The 23,447-nt window shown below is 41.7% G+C and overlaps 1 protein-coding gene across 1 annotated transcript in view; it reads right to left on the reverse strand.

Annotated features, from left to right (window-relative positions):
• The window catches only part of SGPP2 (sphingosine-1-phosphate phosphatase 2), a 154,567-nt gene that overhangs the window by 18,824 nt on the left and 112,296 nt on the right, over positions 1 to 23,447 (reverse strand). The window contains exons 3-4 of the mRNA XM_039470142.2: positions 17,402 to 17,581; positions 14,425 to 14,514 (exon numbers count right to left, since the gene is read on the reverse strand). Of these exons, the coding sequence (XP_039326076.1) occupies positions 14,425 to 14,514; positions 17,402 to 17,581 (270 nt within the window). The remainder of the gene's footprint in view (positions 1 to 14,424; positions 14,515 to 17,401; positions 17,582 to 23,447) is intronic.

Below are 23,447 nucleotides of genomic sequence, written 5' to 3' on the forward strand. Positions count from 1 at the left end.
TTTCTTGCAAATCTGCTTTAGTTCTTTGCAGATTCTGGATATTAGCCCTGTGTCAGATGGTAGATGGCAAAAATTTTTTCCCATTCTGTTGGTTGCCAGTTCACTCTAATGATTGTTTCTCTTGCCGTGCAGAAGCTGTGGAGTTTGATTAGGTCCCATTTGTCTATTTTGGCTTTTGTTGCCATTGTTTTCAGTGTTTTAGTCATGAAGTCCTTGCCTACGCCTATGTCCTCAATGGTATTGCCTAAGTTTTCTTCTAGGGTTTTTATGGTGTTAGGTCTTATATTTAAGTCTTTAATACATCTGGAGTTAATTTTTGTGTAAACTGTCAGGAAGGGGTCCAGTTTCTGCTTCCTGCACATGGCTAGCCAGGGGACAACTATATTTTAAGGCCTGTGTAATGTTTCACTCTATGGACATACCACACTTTAAATAACAAGATCTGATTGATGGACATTAAATATATTTTCATAGTTTGCAATTCAATGCATTCATGAACATCCTGGGGGTATAGTATAGACTAGTAATTGAAAGCATGCATTCTGAAGTCACACTGGTTAACTTAACATCTCAGTTCAGCCTTTTAACAGCTACAGGACCTTGGCTAGGTTACTTAACTTCTCTATGCCTCATCTGTAAAAATGGGATGATAATAGTACCTCCTTATAGGTTTTCTGCTAACTACCCTATGAGGTAGTTAATATTTGTAAAGCACTTAGAATGGCACTTAGCAGATCAAATACTTAGAGATACATCTAATATATGATATGCAAGACCTCTATAAAGAAAACAACAACATTACTAAGATAAATTAAAGACCTAAACAGAGGGATGTACTGTGCCCAGGTATTGGAATAGTCAATATTACAAAAGATATCAGATCTCTCAAATTCATCTGTAGATTCAATTTAATCCCAATAAAAAGTCCAGAATTGGAGAAAATGACAAGCTGTTTCTAAAATTTACATGAGAATACAGGAACGGTGAAGATAATTTTGAAGAACAAAGTTGGGGGGCTGCCACTACCTGATATCAATACTTACAACAAAACTGCAGTAAATAATGACAGTGGCACTGGCAGGAGGATAGACACATAGACTAATGAGAAGAGTACAGAGTACAGTGTGTGGTTTTGTTCCTGTGGTTTCGGTTACCCATGATCAACTGCAGTCCGAAAGTCAGTGAATACGGTACAATAAGATATTTTGAGAGAAAGAGAGACCACATTTACAAGACTTGTATTGTAGCATATCATTATGATTGTTCTATCTTATTATGGGTTGTTGTTGTTAATCTCTTCCTGTCTCTAATTTATAAATTAAGCTTTATCACAGATGTATATGTATAGGAATAAACATAGTATATATAGGGTTTGGTACCTGCAGCTTCAGACATCCTTTGGGGGTCTTGGAATGAATACCCTGAGGATAAAAGGGAACTACTATATATGTAGAGTACAGTCACAACTTATGACAAAGTTGATGTTTCTGTAAAAGGATAACGAGTAATGTTTTCAGTAAATCGTGCTGAGTAAACTGGGTATGTATGTAGAACAAAGAAGAATCACAGAACAATTCCACATAGATTATAGATCTAAAGAAGACAAATAATAAAACTTCTCAATATAATAACAGAGTATCTGTATGACCTTTAGTAGTCAAAAAACGTTGCCCCATATCTTGATATGCCATTCATTTAATTGGATAAATCCTTATTGTTGCATGTTAGATTATATTTCACTATTTTAAATAACACTGCAACTTCATTTAAATGTCTGTATGTATTTGTTCCATTATTCTTCAGGAAAAGTTATTAGAAAAAATTCCTGGGTCAGGAGGTATGCATCAAACATTTTACTACCTTTGTGTATATTACATTTAAATGTCCCTTAATGAGAATGTCCCTTTATTCACAGCCTCTCATCAACCTTGACTGTCGTTCTTTTTTTTTTTTTTAAACCAGTCTCACAGGCAAAAATTTAAAAATGGTATCTCACTTTTATTTGTATCTATTTTATTCCTTCATATCTATATAAATATATATGGAGTTGTTTCCTTATATGTATTGGACATTTTTATTTCTTAGGAATTATCTGTTCTTGTCCATTGGTATGCTGGGCTTCTGCTTATTAATTCATTGTATTAATTCTTTGTTACCTATTACATTTATGGTTTTAAAGTTGACTTCCATTTTTTTTATATGCAGAGATGTCTTTAAAAATGTATGTAGTCAACTCACCTATTCTTTTCTTTGTGGATTATACATTTACTACCATGCATAGAAAGGGCTCTTTCTATTTTGCATTTCTATAAATATTCACTTATATTTTCTAATTTTCCCAAATGGTTTTGGAAACAGCATGTAGACTAAGGAGACTTCCTGGCTGAGGCACACAGTTTGCCCCTGACACATTGTATTTGTTTCTGCCTGCATGGCTTTGAGCTACTGTACTATCATTAAATACTTAGGATCCTTCTTTTCTAAGGAGTTCATTTGCCTTTTGAAGATGGTAAGTTCTTTATTGAACTAGGTTGACATTATTCCTTATTTGATTTAGAAATAAGGCTTTATTCTCAGGTTTCAGTGGTTAGCTAAGGAATTATAGTAAATCATCCATTTCTCTTTCTTTTTGTTCCACTACTGGGACAGACTAACAAAATGTCATAACAGTGATCATGCTGGCAGAAATTTGCATTTATATTTTCCCAAGGGGCCAAAGAAACAATGTTTTATTTTCCTATTTTATTTATTTATTTTTGTTTGGAGGCAGAGTCTCGCTCTATCCTCCCGCTGGAGTGCAATGGCACAATGTCGGCTCACTGCAACTTCCGCCTCCTGGGTTCAAGTGATTTTCATGCCTCAACCTCCCAAGTAGCTGTGACTATAGGTGCCTGCCACCATGCCTGGCTAATTTTTATATTTTTAGTAGAGACAGCGTTTTGCTATGTTGGCCAGGCTGGTCTCAAACTGCTGACCTCAGGTGATCCCCCCACCTTGACCTCCCAAAGTGCTGAGATTACAGGTGTAAGCCACTGTGCCCAGCTGAAACATTTTTTTAAAACAATGATGTAAACATCCTTCCTTGGCCTTTCAGCTAAAACAGAGTATATTACCTATTCTTATCATTTTTAATTTTAAAATGATGCAAATAAATGGGAAAGTCAGATTGATTTTACAAAAGGTGACTTCACAAACAAATTCTGAAGACGGTACTTTTTGCGTTAAGAGAGGCATACAGTTATAAACTATGGAAAAACCTCACCCTTCAATGAAATTATCTGTAACATGCTATATAATCCGAAAGGCAAGCACCTAATAAAAGAAAGAAGCAGATGGAGCCTGGCTATAGAAAATTTCATCAACCCCTTAGTCTTAAGTAGAAACTGGAACTCGTCTAGAAACACAAATACAACACACAGTAGTGTTAGACCTCAAATCTGTGCTATCCCTAAATGTGGCTGCTTTTTATTTATTTGGGAAAAGTGGAGGCATTCTCAGTACCACCCAGACTTTAAGCCTTTACTGAGCTCCCTGCTCGCCATGCTGGCACTTCTGGGTCTTCTGGGATAAACCACCCACTTCCCAATGGACCATCTCTGAAGCCAGAGACCTACTCTGTTCAGCTGCCTGGCCATTAGCCTCAGGGAGGTCCCCTCCTGAGGGACCCCAGTCAGGCTAATTGTCAGTTAATTATGAGCTCCTCCAGGTCTGATAACACACCATGCTGAAGCAGCCTGAAGCAGTCGCCCATGTGCCAGGCTGCAGAATGTCAGGGGCCAACTGGTTTTTCCACTGTGGCACAGTGGCTTCTGGTCTGACGCAGATGGACCCAATGCCTACCCCAGCCCTTTTGACTGTGTCTCTCTGCTATGCAGGGACCTCTGACCCCTGCCTTACTCTGGTGCCTGACCAACTTCTGTCTTTATCCATGTCCTGCAGTCTGTGCTCAAGGCTCATCCAGCTCCCATCCTAGACCTGAGCAGCTGATTCATCCCACACTTGTAAAACAGATGAAAATGGTTGCCCCCACTGTGGCTTTCTTTCTTTCTTTCTTTTTTGAAATGGAGTCTATCTCTGTTGCCCAGGCTGGAGTGCAATAGTGTAATCTCGGCTCACTGTAACCTCTACGACCTGGGTTCAAGCAATTCTCCCACCTCAGCCTCCTGACTAGCTGCGATTACAGGCACCTGCCATCATGCCCCGCTAACTTTTGTATTTTTGTAGAGACGGGGTTTCACCATGTTGACCAGGCTGGTCTTGAACTCTTGACCTCCGGTGGTCTGCCTGCCTCAGCCTCCCAAAGTGCTGGCCACTGCTCCCAAAGTGCTGGGCCACTATGCCCACATGAGCCACTGCACACCCACTGTGGCTTTTTGAATGGTGATGGAAAAGAAGATAAAAAAAATTAATTTGCCTATGTTTGTAGTTAGAAATACACACCAAAATTCTTGCGGGAAATTGTGCTAAGGCTTAATTTTGATTCAACTAATACAGAAGCATAAAATGCCTTCAATTTCCCTTTACCTCATCCCAACAATGAGTGTCTGAACTTTTCCTTTGGTGGTTAAAAAATGATTTATTTTGTCTTTTTTTTTTAAAAAAAAAACGTAAAACCAAGAGGGAATGAATGTTTCTCCATGAGTATTCATTACTTTTCAACCAGAAAAAATTCTCTATTTTCACAAAAGGGTAAAAATATTTACCTCCAGGGTAAAGAGAAAACAATGGGCTTAATAACGTAGTGACTGATACACAGATACATAACTAAATTCTCATTTTATCTCAGTAACTCATCCAACAGGGTGTAACAGAAAGTAAGGTTTGGTAGGGTGTAATTTATATTGCAACTGGCTTTTTTCCCCATATTAAGTAAGGCAGTTTGAAGTAGAGTTTTTTAAATGACATGAAAAAATACAACAAAAGTGCTGTAGTCCAAAGCCAGAAAACAGTTCTGTGTGGTCTGCAGATAATTTAGTATTTGAGAAGCCTTTTCAACATTCTCCAACTCTAACCAAAACTAAATCAAAACTTGGGATGAAAACAAAATAAATGAATAAGCAAATAAAACAGTATCTGTATAATTATCCAAAGATCAAACAATTTAGGGACAATAAAATAGAGCAGCATTTCAGCTAGGTCACGTGCAAAATAATGGAACAACTATTTTCTGTTTATTTATATTTCACACATTTACTAACAACAAACAACTCTGGCTAATTTTTCTGTTAGTATATTTGGGATGATTGCTTTATTAGTCAAAGGGCTTAACATCTGTTTTGTGTAAGTTGAATAGTTCAGGGCATCACGATTATAGTATGATTCGTCTTCTGGGTTTGCTCTAGTCCTCCTTCCTCTACAAACACAATTTTAGGTCCACATTTTGAGCCTTTGAAAGAGTAGGAAAATGGCCAGGTGCAGTGGCTCATGCCTGTAATTGCAGCACTTTGGGTGGCCAAGGTGGGTGGATCACCTGAGATTGGGAGTTAGAGACTAGCCTGACCAACAGGGAGAAACTTCATCTCTACTACTACTACTACAAAAAAAAAAAAAAAAAAAAAAAAAATTTAAAATTAGCCAGGTGTGGTAGCACATCCCTGTAATCTTGGCTACTCAGGAGGCTGAGGCATGGGAATCGCTTAAATCCAGGAGGCAAGAGCTAAGATCATGCCATTGTACTCCAGCCTGGGCAACAAGAGCAAAGCTCCTTCTCAAAAAAAAAAAAGTAGGAAAAATGCCATGGTATAGATGATGTAGAAGGCTTATCACAGGCTTTGTCTTCCCTTCTGATGACAGAGGCACTTTATTTTAGTGAACCAAACCTCCTGTATGCCAATCCTTACCCTAACCTTTGCTGCCAATCAGAGCCACTGTTCACACAGGTTGGCTCACAGTTCCCGGCACCCCTGGGATAGCATCTGATGCAGCCATGGACTTCTTATCCAGGTGCGTCCAATGAGAGATCTTCCCTGAAACTCTCCTCCCTGAAGTCCTTTAAGGAGTGAAACAGAAAAAAAAACAAAAAAAACAAAAAAAACTAAGCCCAAGATTCCAACCTCAGGGAGGATGGCAACCCGAGAGCATGAATCCATCATGCAGAGATGAGCTTGAGGGAGAATGGTGTGGGAAGCTTCTGATGAAGGTCAAGGCCTGGGGTCCCACTCTCCCAGTGCCAGTCTCGCCTCTGACCTTCTTGTACTATGATTATAAACATCAATACATTCTCCTGTAAGCTTAGTTTGAGTTGGTGTCTGCTATTTGCATTCAAGGAGTCCTGACAAATGTAGGTGGTAACCAGTTGATTTTGGGCACACTCAATTATGGTAACCTGATGGGGCTCTTTCCAGTCCCTATTCACAGGACACTGCCTTCACATCCCACAGGGGCGGCTTTCAGCTTCCATTTCTGCTCTGCGACCCTGTCCCCCTGCCAAGGCTAACGGTCCAAGGGTATTGCTGGGTCCAACCGAAGTCTCGCCTCCATATGTTAGAGTTTTGATCTGAGGGGAGAGTTGTTGGGAGCTGGGATACAAGAATGGTGGAACTCCAAAGGGAAGTTGATGACACTCCTCAAGCCACCCCGCTTCTGCTCCCTCCTGAGGCGTGGCTTTTTGACACCTTCCTGAGCTCCACGAGCTACCCCAGTGCTTCAAATACATTCTATCTTCCCTCCCTTCCCTCCTTCTCTCTCTTCTTCTTCAGCTGGTTGCAATTGGTTTATTCTTCAAACCAAAAGAACATGAAATTATACACCAAAAAAACTGTTTTTGTAAATTGTCACTTCACATAGAATGCTTTTCACCATGGGAGAATGTAAGACCTCAGTAAAAACTGCCTTCAGCAATAAGGAACTCTGTTTTACCTTGAATGGTGAGCCCAGAAGTAGGGTGGCCCCCAGAGTGGTACAGTCACCCAGTGATGTCACCAGGCCCCTGTGTTTTGTTTCAACGTTTTGGCATGAACAGTACTGACTTCTCTCAAATGCCAATTCCCTAAACATTCCCAAATGGCTGCCGCTCACAACTGGGGCTGTGTCGTCATTCACATCCAGCAAGAGAGAAACTTCTCTATGCGTGGAACAGTACAATCAGATTTTGAAATAATTTCCTAGCAATGGTGTAAGAACAGCTTTGAGACATATTTAAGAGCCAGAAGGGATTCAGCCTGACTGATGGAGGTGCGGGAAGGGAGGAGCTAGAGTGTTGCCCATGTTTCTTGGTAGACAGGGACGCCTTCCCCGGGGTGGGGCCAGATCTGGTTTGGTGAGGATGATGACACAGCCCTGTAAGTTTAATGCCTCCCCATGCTTCACTGGGGCCTGCCCAGGAGTCTAGCTGGAGCCTGTCAGCAAAGCTTTGACAGGGGCACCAAAGCACATCTGACAAGGAATGACTTCTTAAGTGGTGGATAAGCAAATTATTGCTCTCCTACTTATGCAGATAGAGCATTACTATAAAGCAGGCAGCCACCTGAATTATATACTTTTATATGCCATGAGCATCAAAGCTGTGTGCAATCAGGGTGGATCAGGGCACACCCTGACGGCACACAGCTTTGATGCTCATGGCATATAAGTACATGTGGATGCTGGGTGCCTACAGAGTATCTGTCTCCAGTTTCCTTCCACCTTCCAACCCAGTTTTGTTCAGGAGCATGCCCATATCCAGCACTAAAGACGGATCATTAATCCACTCAATGACTCTCAACTCCGGCTGCACATTAAAATCAACCAGGGAGCTTAAAAAAATACCAAAGCCCAGGACCCACCTCCATATATCTATCAATATGTATACACACACATGACCTAACATTCACCACCTTAACCATTTTAAAGTATCCAGTGGTATTAACAGCATTTATGTTGTTGTGCAACCAACATCATCATCCAATTCCAAAATGCTTTTCATCTTACAAAACTGAAACTCTATGCACAATAAATAATAACTCCCTATTCCTCCCCCTGTCCCCAACAGTCACTGGCAACCACCATTCTAATTTTAGTCTCTATGAATTTGATTACTCTAGGTACCTTATGTAAGTGGAATCATATAAGATTTCCTTTTCTGACTGGCTTATCTCACTTCACATAATATCTTTAAGGCTCATCTATGTTGTAGCAGGTGTCAGAATTCCCCTCCTTTTCCAGGTTGAGTAATACTGCATTGTATGTGGACAGGCATGCCTCATTTTACTGTACTTCATTTGATTGCACTTTGCATATGCTGCGTCTTTTAACAAATTGAAGTTTTGTGGTAATGCCGTATCCAGGAACTCTATCAGCACCACCTTTCCAGTGGCCTGAGCTCACTTTGTGTCTGTGTTCTCTCGCTTTCCTCTGGCTTCCCTATGCTCTAAGACACAACAATATTGAAACAATTAATAACCCTCATAGCCTCTCAGTGTTCAAGTGAAAGAAGAGTCACATGTCTCTCACTTCATTTATTTATTTATTTTAGAGACTGGATCTCATTCTGTCACCCAGGCTGGAGTGCAGTGGTACGATCATAGCTCACTACAGCCTCCAACTCCTGGGCTCAAGCAATCCTCTCTCCTCAGACTCCCAAAGTGCTGGGATTCCAGGTGAGCCACTGCACCTGGCTGACATCTCTTACTTTAAATCAAAATCTGGAAATGATTAAGCTTAGTGAGGAAGGCATTTCAAAAACTGAGATAGGCCGAAAGCTAAGCCTCTTATGCCAAACAGCCATATTGAGAATGCAATGGAAAAGTTCCTAAAGGCAATTAAAAATGCTACTCCAATGAATACATGAATGATAAGAAAATGAAACAGCCTTATTGCTGGTACAGAGAAAGTCTGAGTGGCCTGGATAGAAGATCAAAGCAGCCACAACATTTCCTTAAGCCAAAGCCTAATGCAGAGCAAAACCCTAACTCTCTTTAGCTCCATGATGACTGAGAGAGGTGAGGAAGCTGCAGAAAAAAAGTTTGACACGAGCAGAACTTGGTTCATGAGGTTTAAAGACAGAAGCTGTGTTCTAAACATAAATGTGCATGGTGAAGCAGCAAGTTCTGATAGAGAAGCTATAGCTAGTTATCCAGAAGATCTAGCTAAGGCCATTCATGAAGGTGGCTATGTTACACAACAGCGATTCACCGTAGACAAAACAGCCTTATGTTGGAAGAAGATGCCATCTAGAACCTTCATAGCCAGAGAGAAGTCAGTGTCTGACTTCAACACTTTAAAGGACAGGCTGATGCTCTTGTTAGGGGTTAATGCTGCTGGTGACTTTAAGGTGAAGCCAATGCCCAGTTACCATTCTGAAAATTCTAGGGCCATTAAGAATTATGCTAAATGTATTCTACCTGTGCTCTAGAAATGAAATAACAAAGTCTGGGTGACAGCACATCTGTTTAAAGCATAATTTACTTTTTTTTTTTTTTTTTTGTGAGACGAAGTCTCACTCTTACGTCCCAGGCTGGAGTGCAATGGCAGGATTTTGGCTCACTGCACCTCTGCCCCCCGGGTTCAAGCAATTCTCCTGCCTCAGCCTTCGAGTAGCTGTGATTACATGTGCCTGCCACCACACCCGCTTAATTTTTGTATATTTAGTAGAGACAGGGTTTCGCCATGTTGGCCAGGCTGGTCTTGAATTTCTAACCTCAGGTGATCCACCGGCTTTGTCCTCTCAAAGTGCTGAGATTACAGGTGTGAGCCACCATGCCCAGCCAATTTATTAAATATTTTAAGCCCATTGTTTTGCCTACTGCTCAGAACAAAAGATTCCTTTCAGACTATTACTGCTAATGGACAATGCACCTGGTCACCCAAGAGCTCTGATGGACATATGCAAGATTCATGTTGTTTTCATGCCTGCTAAACACAACATCCATTCCACAGCCCAGGGATCAAGGAGTCATTGCTACTTCCAAGTCTTACTTTTTAAGAAGTACATTTTGTAAGCTACCATAGATAGTGGTTCCCGTGATAGATCTGGAAAAAGTAAATCAAAAACGTTTTGGAAAGGATTCACCATTCTAGACGCCATTAAGAACATTAGTGATTCATGTTCATGGAAGGAGGTCAAGTTATCCACATTAACAGGAATTTGGGAGATATTGATTCCAACCCTTATGGATAACTTTGAGGGGGCTATGACTTCCATGGAGGAAATAACTGCAGATATGATTTTAAAAGCAAAAGGTGGGGTACAGTGGCTCACACCTGTAATCCCAGCACTTTGGGAGACCAAGTTGGGTGGATCATTTCAGGTTAGGTGTTCAAGACCAGCCTGGCCAACATGGTGAAACCCTGCCGCTACTAAAAATACAAAAATTAGCTAGGCATGGTGGTGCATGCCTGTAGTCCCAGCTTCTTGTGAGGCTGAGGCAGGACACTGGCTTGAACCTGGGAGACGAGGTTGCAGTGAGCCAAGATCGTGCCATTCCACTCCAGCCTGGGCGACAGAGCAAGACCCCATCTCAAAAAAAAAAAAAAAAAAAAAAAAGCAAAGAAAATAGCAAGAGAGCTAGAATTAGATGTGGAGCCTAAAGATGTGACTGAATGGCCTGCAATCTCATGATAAACTTGAATGAAGAGTTGCTTTTTATGGACGAACAAAGAAAGCAGTATTTTGAGTTGGAATCTCCTCCAGGTGAAGATGCTGTGAACGTCGTTAAAATGACAAGGAAGTACAGAATATGACATAAACTTAGTGGGTAAAGCAGTTGCAGGGTTTGAGAGGATTGACTCTAATTTTGAAAGTTCTACTCCAGCTAAAAGACTATCAGATATCATCACATAGGTAAAGGGGAGAAAACTAAGGAAATAAAACAGCTTTGGCATTCTACAAAGAAATCCTTCCTAAAAGGAAGCATCAAAGGATGCGGCAAACTTCATTGCTGTCTCTTTTAAGAAACTGCCACAGCCAGGCAAGGCATGGTGGCTCACGCCTGTAATCCCAGCCCTTTGGGAGGCTGAGGCGGGATGCCTGCTTGGGTCCAGGAATTTGAGATAAGCCTGAGCAACAGAGTGAGATACTATCTCTATTAAAAATACAAAAATTAGACAGATGTGGTGGTGCGTGCCTGTAGTCCCTGCTACTTGGGAGGTTGAGGCATGAGAATTGCTTGAATCTGGAAGGAAGACATTGCAGTGAGCCAAGATTCACACCACTGCACTCCAGCCCGGGTGACAGATTGACATGTCTCAAAAAAACAAACAACGATTACAAAAAAACAAACAACGATTACAAATAAAACAACTTGCCACGGCCACTCCACCCTTCAGCAATCATCACCCTGATCGGTCAGCAACCATCAACACCGTGCCAGACCCTCCACCAGCAAAAACACTATGACTCACAGAAGGCCCAGATAATTGTTAGCATTTTTTAGCAATAAATTATTTCTAAATTAAGACATTATGTGTGCATTGCTTTTTTAAAGACATAATGCAATTGCACACTTACTAGGCAACAGAATAGTATAAACATCATTTTTACTTGCACTGAGAAACAAACAAAAAATGTGTGGGATTTGCTTTGTTGTGATAGTCACTTGATTATGATGGTTTGGACTGAACTCACCACGACTCTTTGTTAGCCTGGATGTGTTTATCCAGTCATCTGTCAGTAAACACTTGGGTTCACCTTTAGGCTGTTGTGCATAAGGCTGCTCTGAACATGGGGCTACAAATATCTTCAGAGAGATTTTTTTTGAAAGCTTCCCATGGGGTTTGAATATGCAGCTGTGGTTAAGAGCGACTATAAAAGAAATTCCCTAGAGATTACGAGGGGCCCAGGGAAAGGGCATGCTACCATCGCTGGCTCAATCCAGCTACTCCATCCGAACCATATCATCACGTCAGGTAATCAGCAGGGTAGACATCTGTCTCCTTCAGTAGACTTGGACACCAGAAGGGCGGGGTAGGTTTGTTTACTACAAGAGCTCCCAGATCGAGTTCCAAGCCCAGCGCCCTGTAGGGACTGATTAAGTTGCTGCTGAATAAAGACTACGAATCCATAATTCCACCTTATCCTACTATCAACACCAACTGTTCCCTTCTATTAGAAATTACTCATCATTGTACCCTAGGCCATGCTCTGGTCCTGTAGCCTGACTGGTACCTGGGCCTGAGCCTGCCTGAGTCAGGGTCTAAGATCTTTATGAAATGAAATTATAATCAGGAAAGAAGACCTGGGTCCTGACAAAACAGATGGGACAATGGAGTTGGGAACAATGGTGGCTGTGGCCTGTTGCTCCAGTTTCTTCTGGGACAAATGCTCCTAAAAGGGGGGCGGGACCCATTCCTTGCATCTGGATAAGAGGCCTAATTTACCTTTCCCTAAATATCTGCTTACCGTCCCCGCAACTCACTTTAAAAAGCAAAAGCTGTAGCTGTGTTTCTAGTGAGGTGGGTTTTGTGTACTCTTTATTCATTTCTGTAGCTCCACATGCTCGTGCTTACTTTTATTTTAAGTTTAACCCAAGTTCTCAAGATCAGTTAAAAAAAAATTTTACTTTAAGTTCTGGGATACATGTGCAGAACGTGGAAGTCTGTTACGTAGGCATATATGTGTCATGCTGGTTTGCTGTACCTATTGAACCATCTTCTAAGTTCCCTCCCCTCACCCCTCACCTCCCAACAGGCCCTGGTGTGTGATGTTTCCCTCCCTGTGTCCATGTGTTCTCATTGATCAGCTCCCACTTATGAGTGAGAACAGGCAGTATTTGGTTTTCTGTTCCTGTGTTAGTTTGCTGAGAATAATGGTTTCCAGCTTCATCCATGTCCCTGCAAAGGACACGATCTCATTCCTTTTCATGGCTGCATAATATTCCATGATGTATGTGTACCACATTTTCTTTATCCAGTCTATCATTGCCAAGGTCATTTTTTATTAATGCCTACAGAAATTTAAAAGTAGCCCTAGATAAAAAAGAGATGCCAGCGAACCTGAGAGTTCACCTTCATTTCATATTGAAGTCCATGAACATATTTGGAGAGAGCCTCTCTGCAGCACGAAGCAGCAGTATAGCAAATTGACAACGCCCTCCTCCCCTCCTCCTCTCTATCTCAGAAGCCACCAGTGTGGTGTGACGTGGTATGGGGATGGCAAGGATGTGCCTTGGAAGGGAAAATTACAAGACTGGCCCTTCGTTGCTCCTTTCATATTTCCAAGATCTGAGCCCCGCCTTCACCCAAACAGCTTCCAGATCAGGGCCAGGCTGAGGTCAAGCAGGTGACAGAAGGGGCACACAAATACAGGGTCAGATCTTGTCTTTACTTAAAATATGACTGTTTAGCTCATCGTGGGGCTTTTGTGGCAGGAATTTTGATGTGTTTTAAAAAATTGCATTTAAATTATTTACCTGGATTCCTGAGATCTTTAGCACTCCTTAACTGGGAAACTTGCCTGCCTCTTCTGAGGCCTGGCCTTGAGTCAGTTGCTATCAGCACCTGCCTGTGCATTTTAAGAGGAAAGCATAATGTTTCTGTTTGACAGACCCTCCTGAAGCCATAAGGCCCCCTTCTCTGAGTTACTTTGGCCTCTGTTCATTTTGACAAATGATCACCCCAATCTGTTCACTCTGAGGCTTCTGCCGCCTCCCTTCCACATTTCCCATAAAATCCCCACACCAAGGACCAGAGAGAGAAGCAAGAAGTCCCATGTGGAGTGTAGGCCTTTCCCTGCAAGGTTTTTTGCTAACTTAACTTTTGGGCTTCAGAGTTGAGATAAACACACAATGAGCAAGGGCCATTTCTTTGTAAAGAAATCTTTCTTGCACCCATTACCATGATCAATATTGCCCCTATGTTCAACCACAATCAGCCTTATGCTCTGGAACTTCAAGGCAACTGTGAACACACTAGGAAATTGAATTCTCAAGGAATTTTAACTGTGCGAATCATGGCAGCCCTGGAAAATATTTCTAATATGGCAAAAGGGTGGATGGACCTTTAAATGCAGATGGGACTCTGTTCCCACCACTGCCTCCACCTAAAACAGTATGAAAGGAAGCGAAGACATGATTCCAGGCTCTTCTGGCCTGGGTGGACCCTTACCCTGCAAGGGCACTGGAGCCCCTGATTTCCGGCCCCTGTGTATGAGGACCTACGTGGGGAACTGCATCTATTCACCTGTGTCTGCGAGCCTGGGGGCTTTTCCTGTACTGCTTGCTGCATCATTAGTAAACCTATTTGAATGTAAATGATTGGAGTTTCCAATGCTGTTCTAGCCCATTTTTCAAAATCTTGAGGGTTCCGTGTAGCTCAGCCTCATTTATATTATCTTAATGTTTCATTACGATTGTCACACATGCACCTGAACATAATTACTTACTGCATTGACATGATGAGAAATATAAATACACATGCAAACAACTTCATAAGTAGTATGAGAAACATATTGACCCAGTGACCATAACACCATTCAAACCATCACCGCAAGACCTGACCCCAAAGCCTTACCAGGACCGTATGCATCCCAGTGTAGAGCCTGCTGAGACACACCAAGGCAGAAAACACCACGGCCATCACCAGTCCCAACACAAACGGATACTGTGGGGGGAGGAGGAAAAACGAGGAAATTAGATCACACTCAGACATAGACGATTTGTTGTTACGGGTGGAAATAGGATTCATTAATGCAAGAATTGCTAGTCCAAACCTTGCATTCCCCAGACCAGAATCTGATCATCTAAAAACATTTTTTAAGTGGGGAGACAGAAGAAAAGAGAAGGGGAAGATACTTAGGTCTACACAGTACTGGGAGGAATTTTCACAATATGTAAGCACGCACCTGAGACGTCGTAGGATTTGGCTTTAAGACTCATGGCCACAACTATGGTGCTAATAGTTTTAGTGAAATAAATAACTTTGATTTCTACCTATTTTTAAATTAGAACAATAAGAAACAATCTGACCAAGCAAGGTAGATAGCCAGGGCTATCATCTGAAAGTCCCAACAAGCAACTTCTCCTCCTCTGTAAGAGATGCAGGAGAAATGGACCCAAACTAAGAATCAGCATATTTTCATTCAGATGTCAGAAGCCCTTGTGCAGATGCGACTGACTCTCAGCATTTGCTGCTGAGTGACACTAGTGGCTAGAGGAATCCGGCTAATGCTGAATTCTATAAGGATCACACAGATACTCTGCTTATAAACTAGACATAGGCATATAAGCCACCTGCTTCAAGCACTAGTGTCAGTGGTATTCCATAGAAAACAAAGTGCTGTCGATATACTAACTCCTTTAATCTTCACATAACCCTATGAAGTAGGCTCTATTATTAGCCCCATTTTACAAATGAGGAAGCCCTTAGCCATGATAATAAATGACATTAGTAATAAACTTTATCACAAAGAAATGTTCCCATCAGTGTTCCCATTTGACCCTCACAGCAGAAGCCTGGGGCTCAGAGAGGTGCAATGATCTGCCCTAGGTCATACAGCCGAGAGTCAGAACTGGAGGCCATGTTTTCTGAGTCCAAGCCCAGTGCGTTCTTTTCCGTGTAACACATGAGCACAGTAACACCTGGCTGTCATGTCTGTTCTTAAGATTTATCATTAACCAAGTCTCTTTAATTTAAAGGTGTTAAGAATTAATGAGTTAATATATTTGGAAATTACAGTGTGGGCAGTAGCCTCAACACACATTTAAAAATTTTTATTTCAATAGATTTTGGGGTACTCAACACACATGTGTATAAATAAACCAATATTTAGAGCTGTTTCTGAGCAAACAAAGCTAGCGAAATATATTCACCATTAAAAATTAAATAGGAAAGAAATTAACAACATGACTCAGACCTTATGAAAACTGCTACATCATGTAAGGTGATGAGAATTTTTTAAGGAGGACTGGGCCATTCTGCAACGGATGTGTCCGTGGTGGTGGTGGTTGTTTTTCTGCTGCAAGCCTCCGCTTGCCGCTTTTCTCTTAAGTAATATTAGCATGTTCACAGACTTTTCTGGGCACCAAGAGCAACCCAATGGGAGCTGGCACTTGGCCCATTACATCCTTCTAGAGTAGCTGACATTGGGTACAACATGGCTCAGCATCTGCACTAAGTTAATTCAGACAGTGCTAGGAGCTCAGATACTGTTTGGCTGTGGCATGACATTAAAGTAACTTATGGCAAAAGTTGATACCCAGTCAAATATATTCCTTATAACTGTCCCTTTCTTAAAGAAGAGAGGTCTAAACCCAGGTGACCAGGTAGAGGGCTACAGCGGTAGAGGTGGGACCCCACACTAGTCCCAGTCTTTCCAGCTGCATGAGGCTTGACTTCCTGCTTCTGGATAACCTGGAATGTGGACCACCCCTGGGCTTCTGGGGTAAAGGGGCAGGGCAAAACAATACTGTCATTTATCTACAAGACTGCGAGATTGAGCGGAATCAAAAACTTCCAGTGGGGCCAGGTGCAGTGGTTCATGCCTATAATCTCAGGGCTTTGGGAGGCCCAGGAAGGCAGATTGCTTGAGGCTAGGAGTTCAAGACCAGTCTGGGCAACATAGCGAGACCCCTTCACTACAAAAAATTAAAAAAATATATTAGCTGGATGTAGTGGTGCGTAGCTGTCGTCCCAGCTACTTGGGAAGCTGAGGTGGGAGGATCGCTCGAGCCCAGAAGGTCAAGACTGCAGTGAGCAGTGATGGTGTCACTGCACTCCAGCCCCAACGACAGAGACCTGTCTCAGAAACAAACAAACAAATAAAACTTCCAACGGATAAAAGACAACACTTATAAAATTAAACACAAGATTAGAGCCATAGGTCTCACATAGGAGAAAAATAACTTCCACTGTTATTTTGAAAAATAATACAACTGTTTAAGTCTTACTATAATTGTCATTTAAGCAGATATTAAGTAAAATTCTATTTTCAACATTTATTAATCCCCTACCATTTAGACCATTCTAGAAAACTTTGAGCCATCATTTCTAGTGGCTGAGCCTTAACCAGGGCAGAGACATCCTTGGAGGCTAATTTGAGGCACAGACTCTTTGCTGCCTCAGGCCCTGGGGAGTCTGGCAGAGGGATTTGGTGGAATCATCTCAGCCCTGGAGGATCATTTACTAGGACATAAACTCCTCTTGCAAATGGAGGATGAGAGCACTAATTCAAACACTGTCTCATCAGGCAGCCCAGGGTGGTAATACATGCTGGTCTCCTGGGATGGTCCATATTATGCTATTTGCCCTGGTGTCATTATTAATGGTGCTGATGTTCACACTCAGGCATAACCTGATTTGAATGCTAAATTACATGGTCACTTTATTTATGATACAATTGTCATCAGCTTAATAGGTTTCAGTTTCTCTTAATCTTTATTTCATAAACCTTAAGGTCCCTCGAAGCAGCTTTAAGAGAAAATTCAGAAGTGCAGCAGCCTCTATTGGCTGCCTCAGTAGATGGGTTAGAAAAAGAAACAGGCCACATTACCTGGTATCTGTCCATAGTGGAGATAAGGAGGGTGAAGGCGATGGCAGTGGACGCCATGGCGTGGGTGGACGGCATTCCATACTCAGCGATCACTCTCTTTTCCAGTTTCACAACTGGAGGGGAGGAGGGGCGGGGCCACTTCAAGATATCCTTGGCCACTTGGCCAATATACATCACCAACTGCAAAACCAAAGGACTGAGCTAAGTTTAACAAAATAAGGAAAGTGAATGCAATTCCAAGTGTCATGGATTTATTTTGGGATTCTCAGATTGTTGGTTGAAGTCTCCTTTTTCTCTGACCAGCTACTTGTTGGCAAAGTCTTGTAGGATGTTTTAGTTGGTGAAAAGGGAACAGGCTTTCTGGATTCCCTAGGACCACTGAGTGACTAAGATATGACATTAATGCATATATTATTTGTTTTAATCATATATTTAACAAACATTTACGTAGCTTATATATATGCTGGGCACTGTTCTAGGAGCTTTGCAGATATTTACTCAATCCAGTAACACCTGCAGAATGCAGAGCCATTTTACAGATGAGTAAACCATTGCACACTCATCCACAGGCACAGAGTCAGCAAGTGGAAGAACTGGGATTAGAATCCAGAACAATCCTTGTAACAACATAGATGGAGCTGAAGGCCATAATACTAAGCAAATTAATTCAGGAACAGAAAACCAAATACCACATGTTCTCACTTATAACTAGGAACTAAACATTGAGCACACAGGGACGCAAACATGGCAACAACAGGCATTATGGACTAGCAGAGGGGGAGGGAGAAGGTTGAAAAACTATTGTTTACTATGCTCACGACCTGGGTGCACTATACCCATGTGACAAACCTGCACATGTATCCCTCATATCTAAAATAATGTTGATTAAAAAAAAAAAAGAATTGGATGTCCATATCCTCTAAAAGTGGCTAGGGTTGTTAACAACAGATTTATTTATTTTGTCAAGGAGTGAATAGAGTTATTAACAATAGACTCATTAATTTTGTCAAAGGAATTTACAGGACGACTTCATAATGTGATATTCAAGAGTAACATATTTACTTAGGTACCTGCCTTTGCAACTTAAAGTATTGTCTGAGAACTGGCTGTAACAGTCCCATCCAGGAGCTGCTTTAAAATGCATAATCTCAGGACCTTCCTTAGACCTACTAAATTAGAATCTCCATTTTCAAAAGACTGCCAGGTGATTCGTGTGCACAGGGGAATTTAAGAAGCACTGAGCTAGATAGTACTGTTGTACAAATCATTTTGTCAGGGGCTTTAATCATAAAACATATCTTACCAAGACTGTGTTGACCTTACCAGGGTTTTATTTAGCTAGTGATGGATGGTATTACGTTGCTTAGAACAAAACCAGCTATGAGGAACTATTTCAAAATCATTTTGACTAGTCAGCTGGATTGCTGTAGGAGTTCCCACATTCTAGTGTTTTCTTTTAACTCCTTTAGTTGCTGGTTAATTCCATGCATAATTCCAGCAAACCCAGTAACCGCCCCCCCCCACACCCCCCAGAAGGTGTTGCATGTTTTTGTGCTTCACTGCCACTTTGCTCTGGGCTGAAAACCAAGAACCACTCCCTGTGCACAGCAGGCCAAATCCACAGGCTATAAAGCCTCAGTGACAATTACTCTGAATTCCATAGCTGCAATTTCGAATTGGACTTTGAAACTTAACTTCTTTACCATCCCCTTACCACCAGGAATCGCTCTCCTGGAAACCAGCTCACTCTTTTTATGTTTCTGCCTCCCTCCTGTGAACCTGTAAAAACTGCATCTAACTGACCATTATCTGGGGAGTTTAAAAACTTGCAGGTATTATTGACTACTGAGAATTTCTCAGAAGCTGCTTGAAATACCCTTCTCAGTCCTACTTCTTCCTCACCCACCAACATATAAACTATTATAGGCATAACTACTAATCCTAGTTCCCTCAAAAATACTTAAAATCCTCACACCATAACACAGGGGATAAGGGTAAAAAAAATACTTAAAATCCTCAGAAACAGAAACTTTAAAATCATAAAAATGATGATTGGGTGACTCTCCTTCAGATAAAGTTTAATTTCTTTGAGGTTCATGAGTTCCTTTGTCTTCATTTGCATTTCATCTTCTATGTTTGAAGAACGTTTTGTAGAATTAAGAAAGTTATTCATTTTATTTAAAACTATTACTACAGCTGTATATTATTTGTCTTTCATAATTTTCAAGTAACAATGACCGTGATCACAGCTCTCTTTAAACAAGAGAAAACAGTTAGAGCTACATTTTTCAAGTTGCAGAGGAAAAGTATCACTCTTAGAAGTTTGTATCCTGCCTCTATCATTGTCATTTGTGACAATGATGCTGTGATGGGCCAAGCCTTGTGTTAGGTCCCCATCCTTAAGTAGGGAAAACAGGAACACAGTAAGAAGATTTCAGGGGATAACGTGAAAAGGCTTTGAAAAAAATCCACAGAATTCTATGGGTGTGTGTGTGTGTGTGTGTATATATATATATATATATATATATATATATATAGAGAGAGAGAGAGAGAGAGAGAGAGAGAGAGAAACTCTGGTTCAACCTGGATGGCCAGGGAACCTGAGGCTAGTTAAAGTGAAACAGGAGAGTTCCCTGACCCACCTCACAGGATGTGCGACAGGGGTGTGGCTTCTCTATTTGGCTGCAGCTGCTGCTCAAACCACTTAAGGAGGGGAACACACAGATGAGCAGGGGTAGGAGCCAGAGCGAGAGCTTTTGAGGCTTTGGCCCCACATTAGGAGTCTAGGGGGGTGTGTCTGCAACTCTCAAAGCCCCAGTGGGTGTGCTACAGTGCTCTTTTAGCCCTGTCATCGCAGACAGCTTAAGTGTTAATCAGTTCAGTGCCATCTTGGTACCCGGGTTCTTGTCCAGCATCCGGGGAGGATCAGGTCACACACAGACTTGAAGGCTGGTGAATGCAGGGGTTTTATTGAGTGGTGGAGGTGGCTCTCAGTGGAAGGGATGGGGAGCTGGAAGGGGGATGGAGTGGGAAAATGATCTTCTCCTGGAGTCCGGATATCCAGCGGTGGATCTCTTCTCTGACTGTTCCCAGACGAACTCTGAGATGTTATTTCTCTTCTCTCCTTCTCTGATGTGCCATTCTGCTGCTCTTTTGCTCTTCTCTTTGTCTGCCTGTGGAGCCTGGGGTTTGGGGTTTATATGAGTACAGGATAAGGGGGCATGAAAACAGGAATGCCTGTTCCTATTTAGGGCTGTGAGTGTCCAGGCTAGAGGGTGGGGCCTGTGCCAGGGGACCCCCCTTTTCAACCCAATATTTCCCTGTCTCTTGTCTGTATCAAAAGGAAGATGGTTTAACTAAGGGATGGGTAAAGAAGCATCCAGGTTGCAAGAACAACCAGAGCAAAGGCTTGGGGAAATGATGCCAGATGGTACACAGTGGGAACTACTAGGAGGTTAGGACCACCAGATTTTAAACTGTGAGGCACACCATTACATATTCACTAGAAGGGCTAAGACTAACAAGACTGACCACATCAAGTGTTGAGGATATGGAGCACATGAACCTCTCATATGCCTCTGTAGGAAACACAAAATAGTACCACACTTTGGAAAATAGTTTGGTAGTTTCTTTAAAAGTCCACTTTATACTTAAATGGTAAGTTTCTTAACATATACTTATCATATGATCCAGCCATCCCATCCCACTCTTAGGTGTTTGCCCTTGAGAAACAAGCTATATGACCAAATACTCATGTATGAATGTTTCTAACAGGTTTTTTTTTTTTTTTTTTTTTTTTTTGGTAATAGTCCTGAATTGGAAACAACCCAATGACCATTAATAACTACACGAATTGTGGCATAATCACATAATTGAATACTACTCAGCAACAAAAAAGAATAAGCTAGTGACATATGCTTACATGGGTGAATCTTAAAATAATTATGCTGAATGAAGAAACCAGGCCAAGACAAATGACAAAGCAGACAGTACATACTACATGATTTGTTTCCATAAAATTTTTGAAAATGTAAACTACTTTATAATGACAGAAAGTAGACAAGTGGTTGCTAGGGAAGGGAAAAGAAATCACAAATGGGCATCAGAAAACTTTAGGGAGTGATAAATATCATCTTGATTGTGGTAACGATTTCAGGGATAGGTACCTATGTTAAAAGGTGTCAACTTGTTTATGTTTTTATTTTTGTTTTTTTGAGACAGAGTCTCACTCTGTCACCTGGGCTAGAGTGTAGTGGCACAATCTTGGCTCACAATCTTGGCCCAGCCTTCAAGTTGTGTATTTTAAACATGTGAAAACCCTGTGACTACACTAAAAATTATTGAATTATATGCTTTAAATGGGTGAATTGTGTAGTACATTAATTATACCTCAATAAAGCTGTTAAATATGTGTGGTTTATTATATGTCAATCATGTCTTAAAAAGTGGTTCAGGCCAGGTGTGGTGGATCATGGCTGTAATCCCAGCACTTTGGGAGGCTGAGGTGGGTGGATCATCTGAGGTAAGGAGTTCGAGACCAGCCTGATCAATATGGTGAAACCCTGTCTCTACTAAAAATACAAAAATTAGTTGGGCATGGTGATGCACACCTGTAGTCCCAGTTACTCGGGAGGCAGAGGCAGGAGAATCACTTGAACCCGGGAGGCTGAGGTTGCAGTGAGCCGGGATTGTGCCACTGCACTCCAGCCTGGGTGACAGAGTGAGACTCTGTCTCAATTAAAAAAAAAAAAAAGGTGGCTCAATATTTTTTCTGAAATGTGAGAAGCAGATGTTTGGAGAGAACCTGGTGATGAGGCACCATTTGTAGAATGGATCTTTAGCCTACTGGGAGATCCTGGGCAGAGGCCTAGCCTGACCTGATCTGCACATCTGATGGCTCCCTTTGATACAAAGAGTAGATTGGGGATGAGGACATCAGGATTTGAAGGAAGGACATGAGTTAAGAGAATGTTGCAAAATCCAGGTGAGAGATATAATATGATGTAAAGCAGCAGTAGGGCAGAAGAGTGATTAGAAGAATTTTTTTTTTTTTAATGAAAGGATGTTGAACAGGTTAATAAATGCAGAGAGAATGACAAATAGGGAGAAATTATGGACATATGGAAGACAGGAAAAAGAAATCAATGGAATATGAACTTAGAGGTGATCAGGCACTGTGGACGTGGTTTTGGAGTTGAGAAGGGTTTAGCCCCTGGTCCTCATAAGGGGTGGGTGCTCTCCTGGGGGACATTCTGGTCAGTGAAGTGATTGCAGTCACTATTGTCATTTAGAGGGATTAGAATACAGATGCAACATGCCTTTCAATGCACAGGACAGTGCCACTCTACGAAAACTGGTTTTTGTGTTGAACATAACTCTTTTTGTTTTTCTATTTTGAGACAGAGTCTCACTCTATTGCCCAGCCTGGAGTGCAATGGTGTGATCTCAGAGACTCCATCTCAAAATAGAACCTGGAACCTGCGTCTTCCAGGTTCAAGCGATTCTCCTGCCTCAGTCTCCCTTGTAGCTGGAATTATAGGCATATGCCACAATACCCTGCTAAGTTTTTGTATCTTTAGTAGAGACAGGGTTTCACTATGTTGGCCAGGCTGGTCTCGAACTCTTGACCTCGTGATCCATCTGCATTGGCCTTCCAAATTGCTGAGATTACAGGTGTGAGCCACCACGCCGGGCCTCTAACACGACTCTTGAGTGTTCTGCCAGACATTCATGTAGGCAAAAAACACATCTATAATCCTCTGAGTTGAGAGCCTAACTCTATTTTACAAGTAAACACCAAATATTTTCTTGCTGGGTGTGAACATACACTAAAGTTTTCAAGGCCATAACTACTGTGTAGATTGAGAAAAGATTGACTTTGGTTTATTTGGAACTTTATCAAGAATTAGCTGGGTGTAGTGAGTGGCTCATGCCTGTAATCTCAGCACTTTGGGAGGCTGAGGTAGGAGGATCACCTGAGGTCAGGAATTTGAGACCAGCCTGGGGTGCATAGTGAGATTCCATCTCTGTTTTATTTTAAAATTAG

This window comes from Saimiri boliviensis, chromosome 5 (assembly GCF_048565385.1).
Source record: "Saimiri boliviensis isolate mSaiBol1 chromosome 5, mSaiBol1.pri, whole genome shotgun sequence".
NCBI lineage: Eukaryota > Metazoa > Chordata > Mammalia > Primates > Cebidae > Saimiri > Saimiri boliviensis.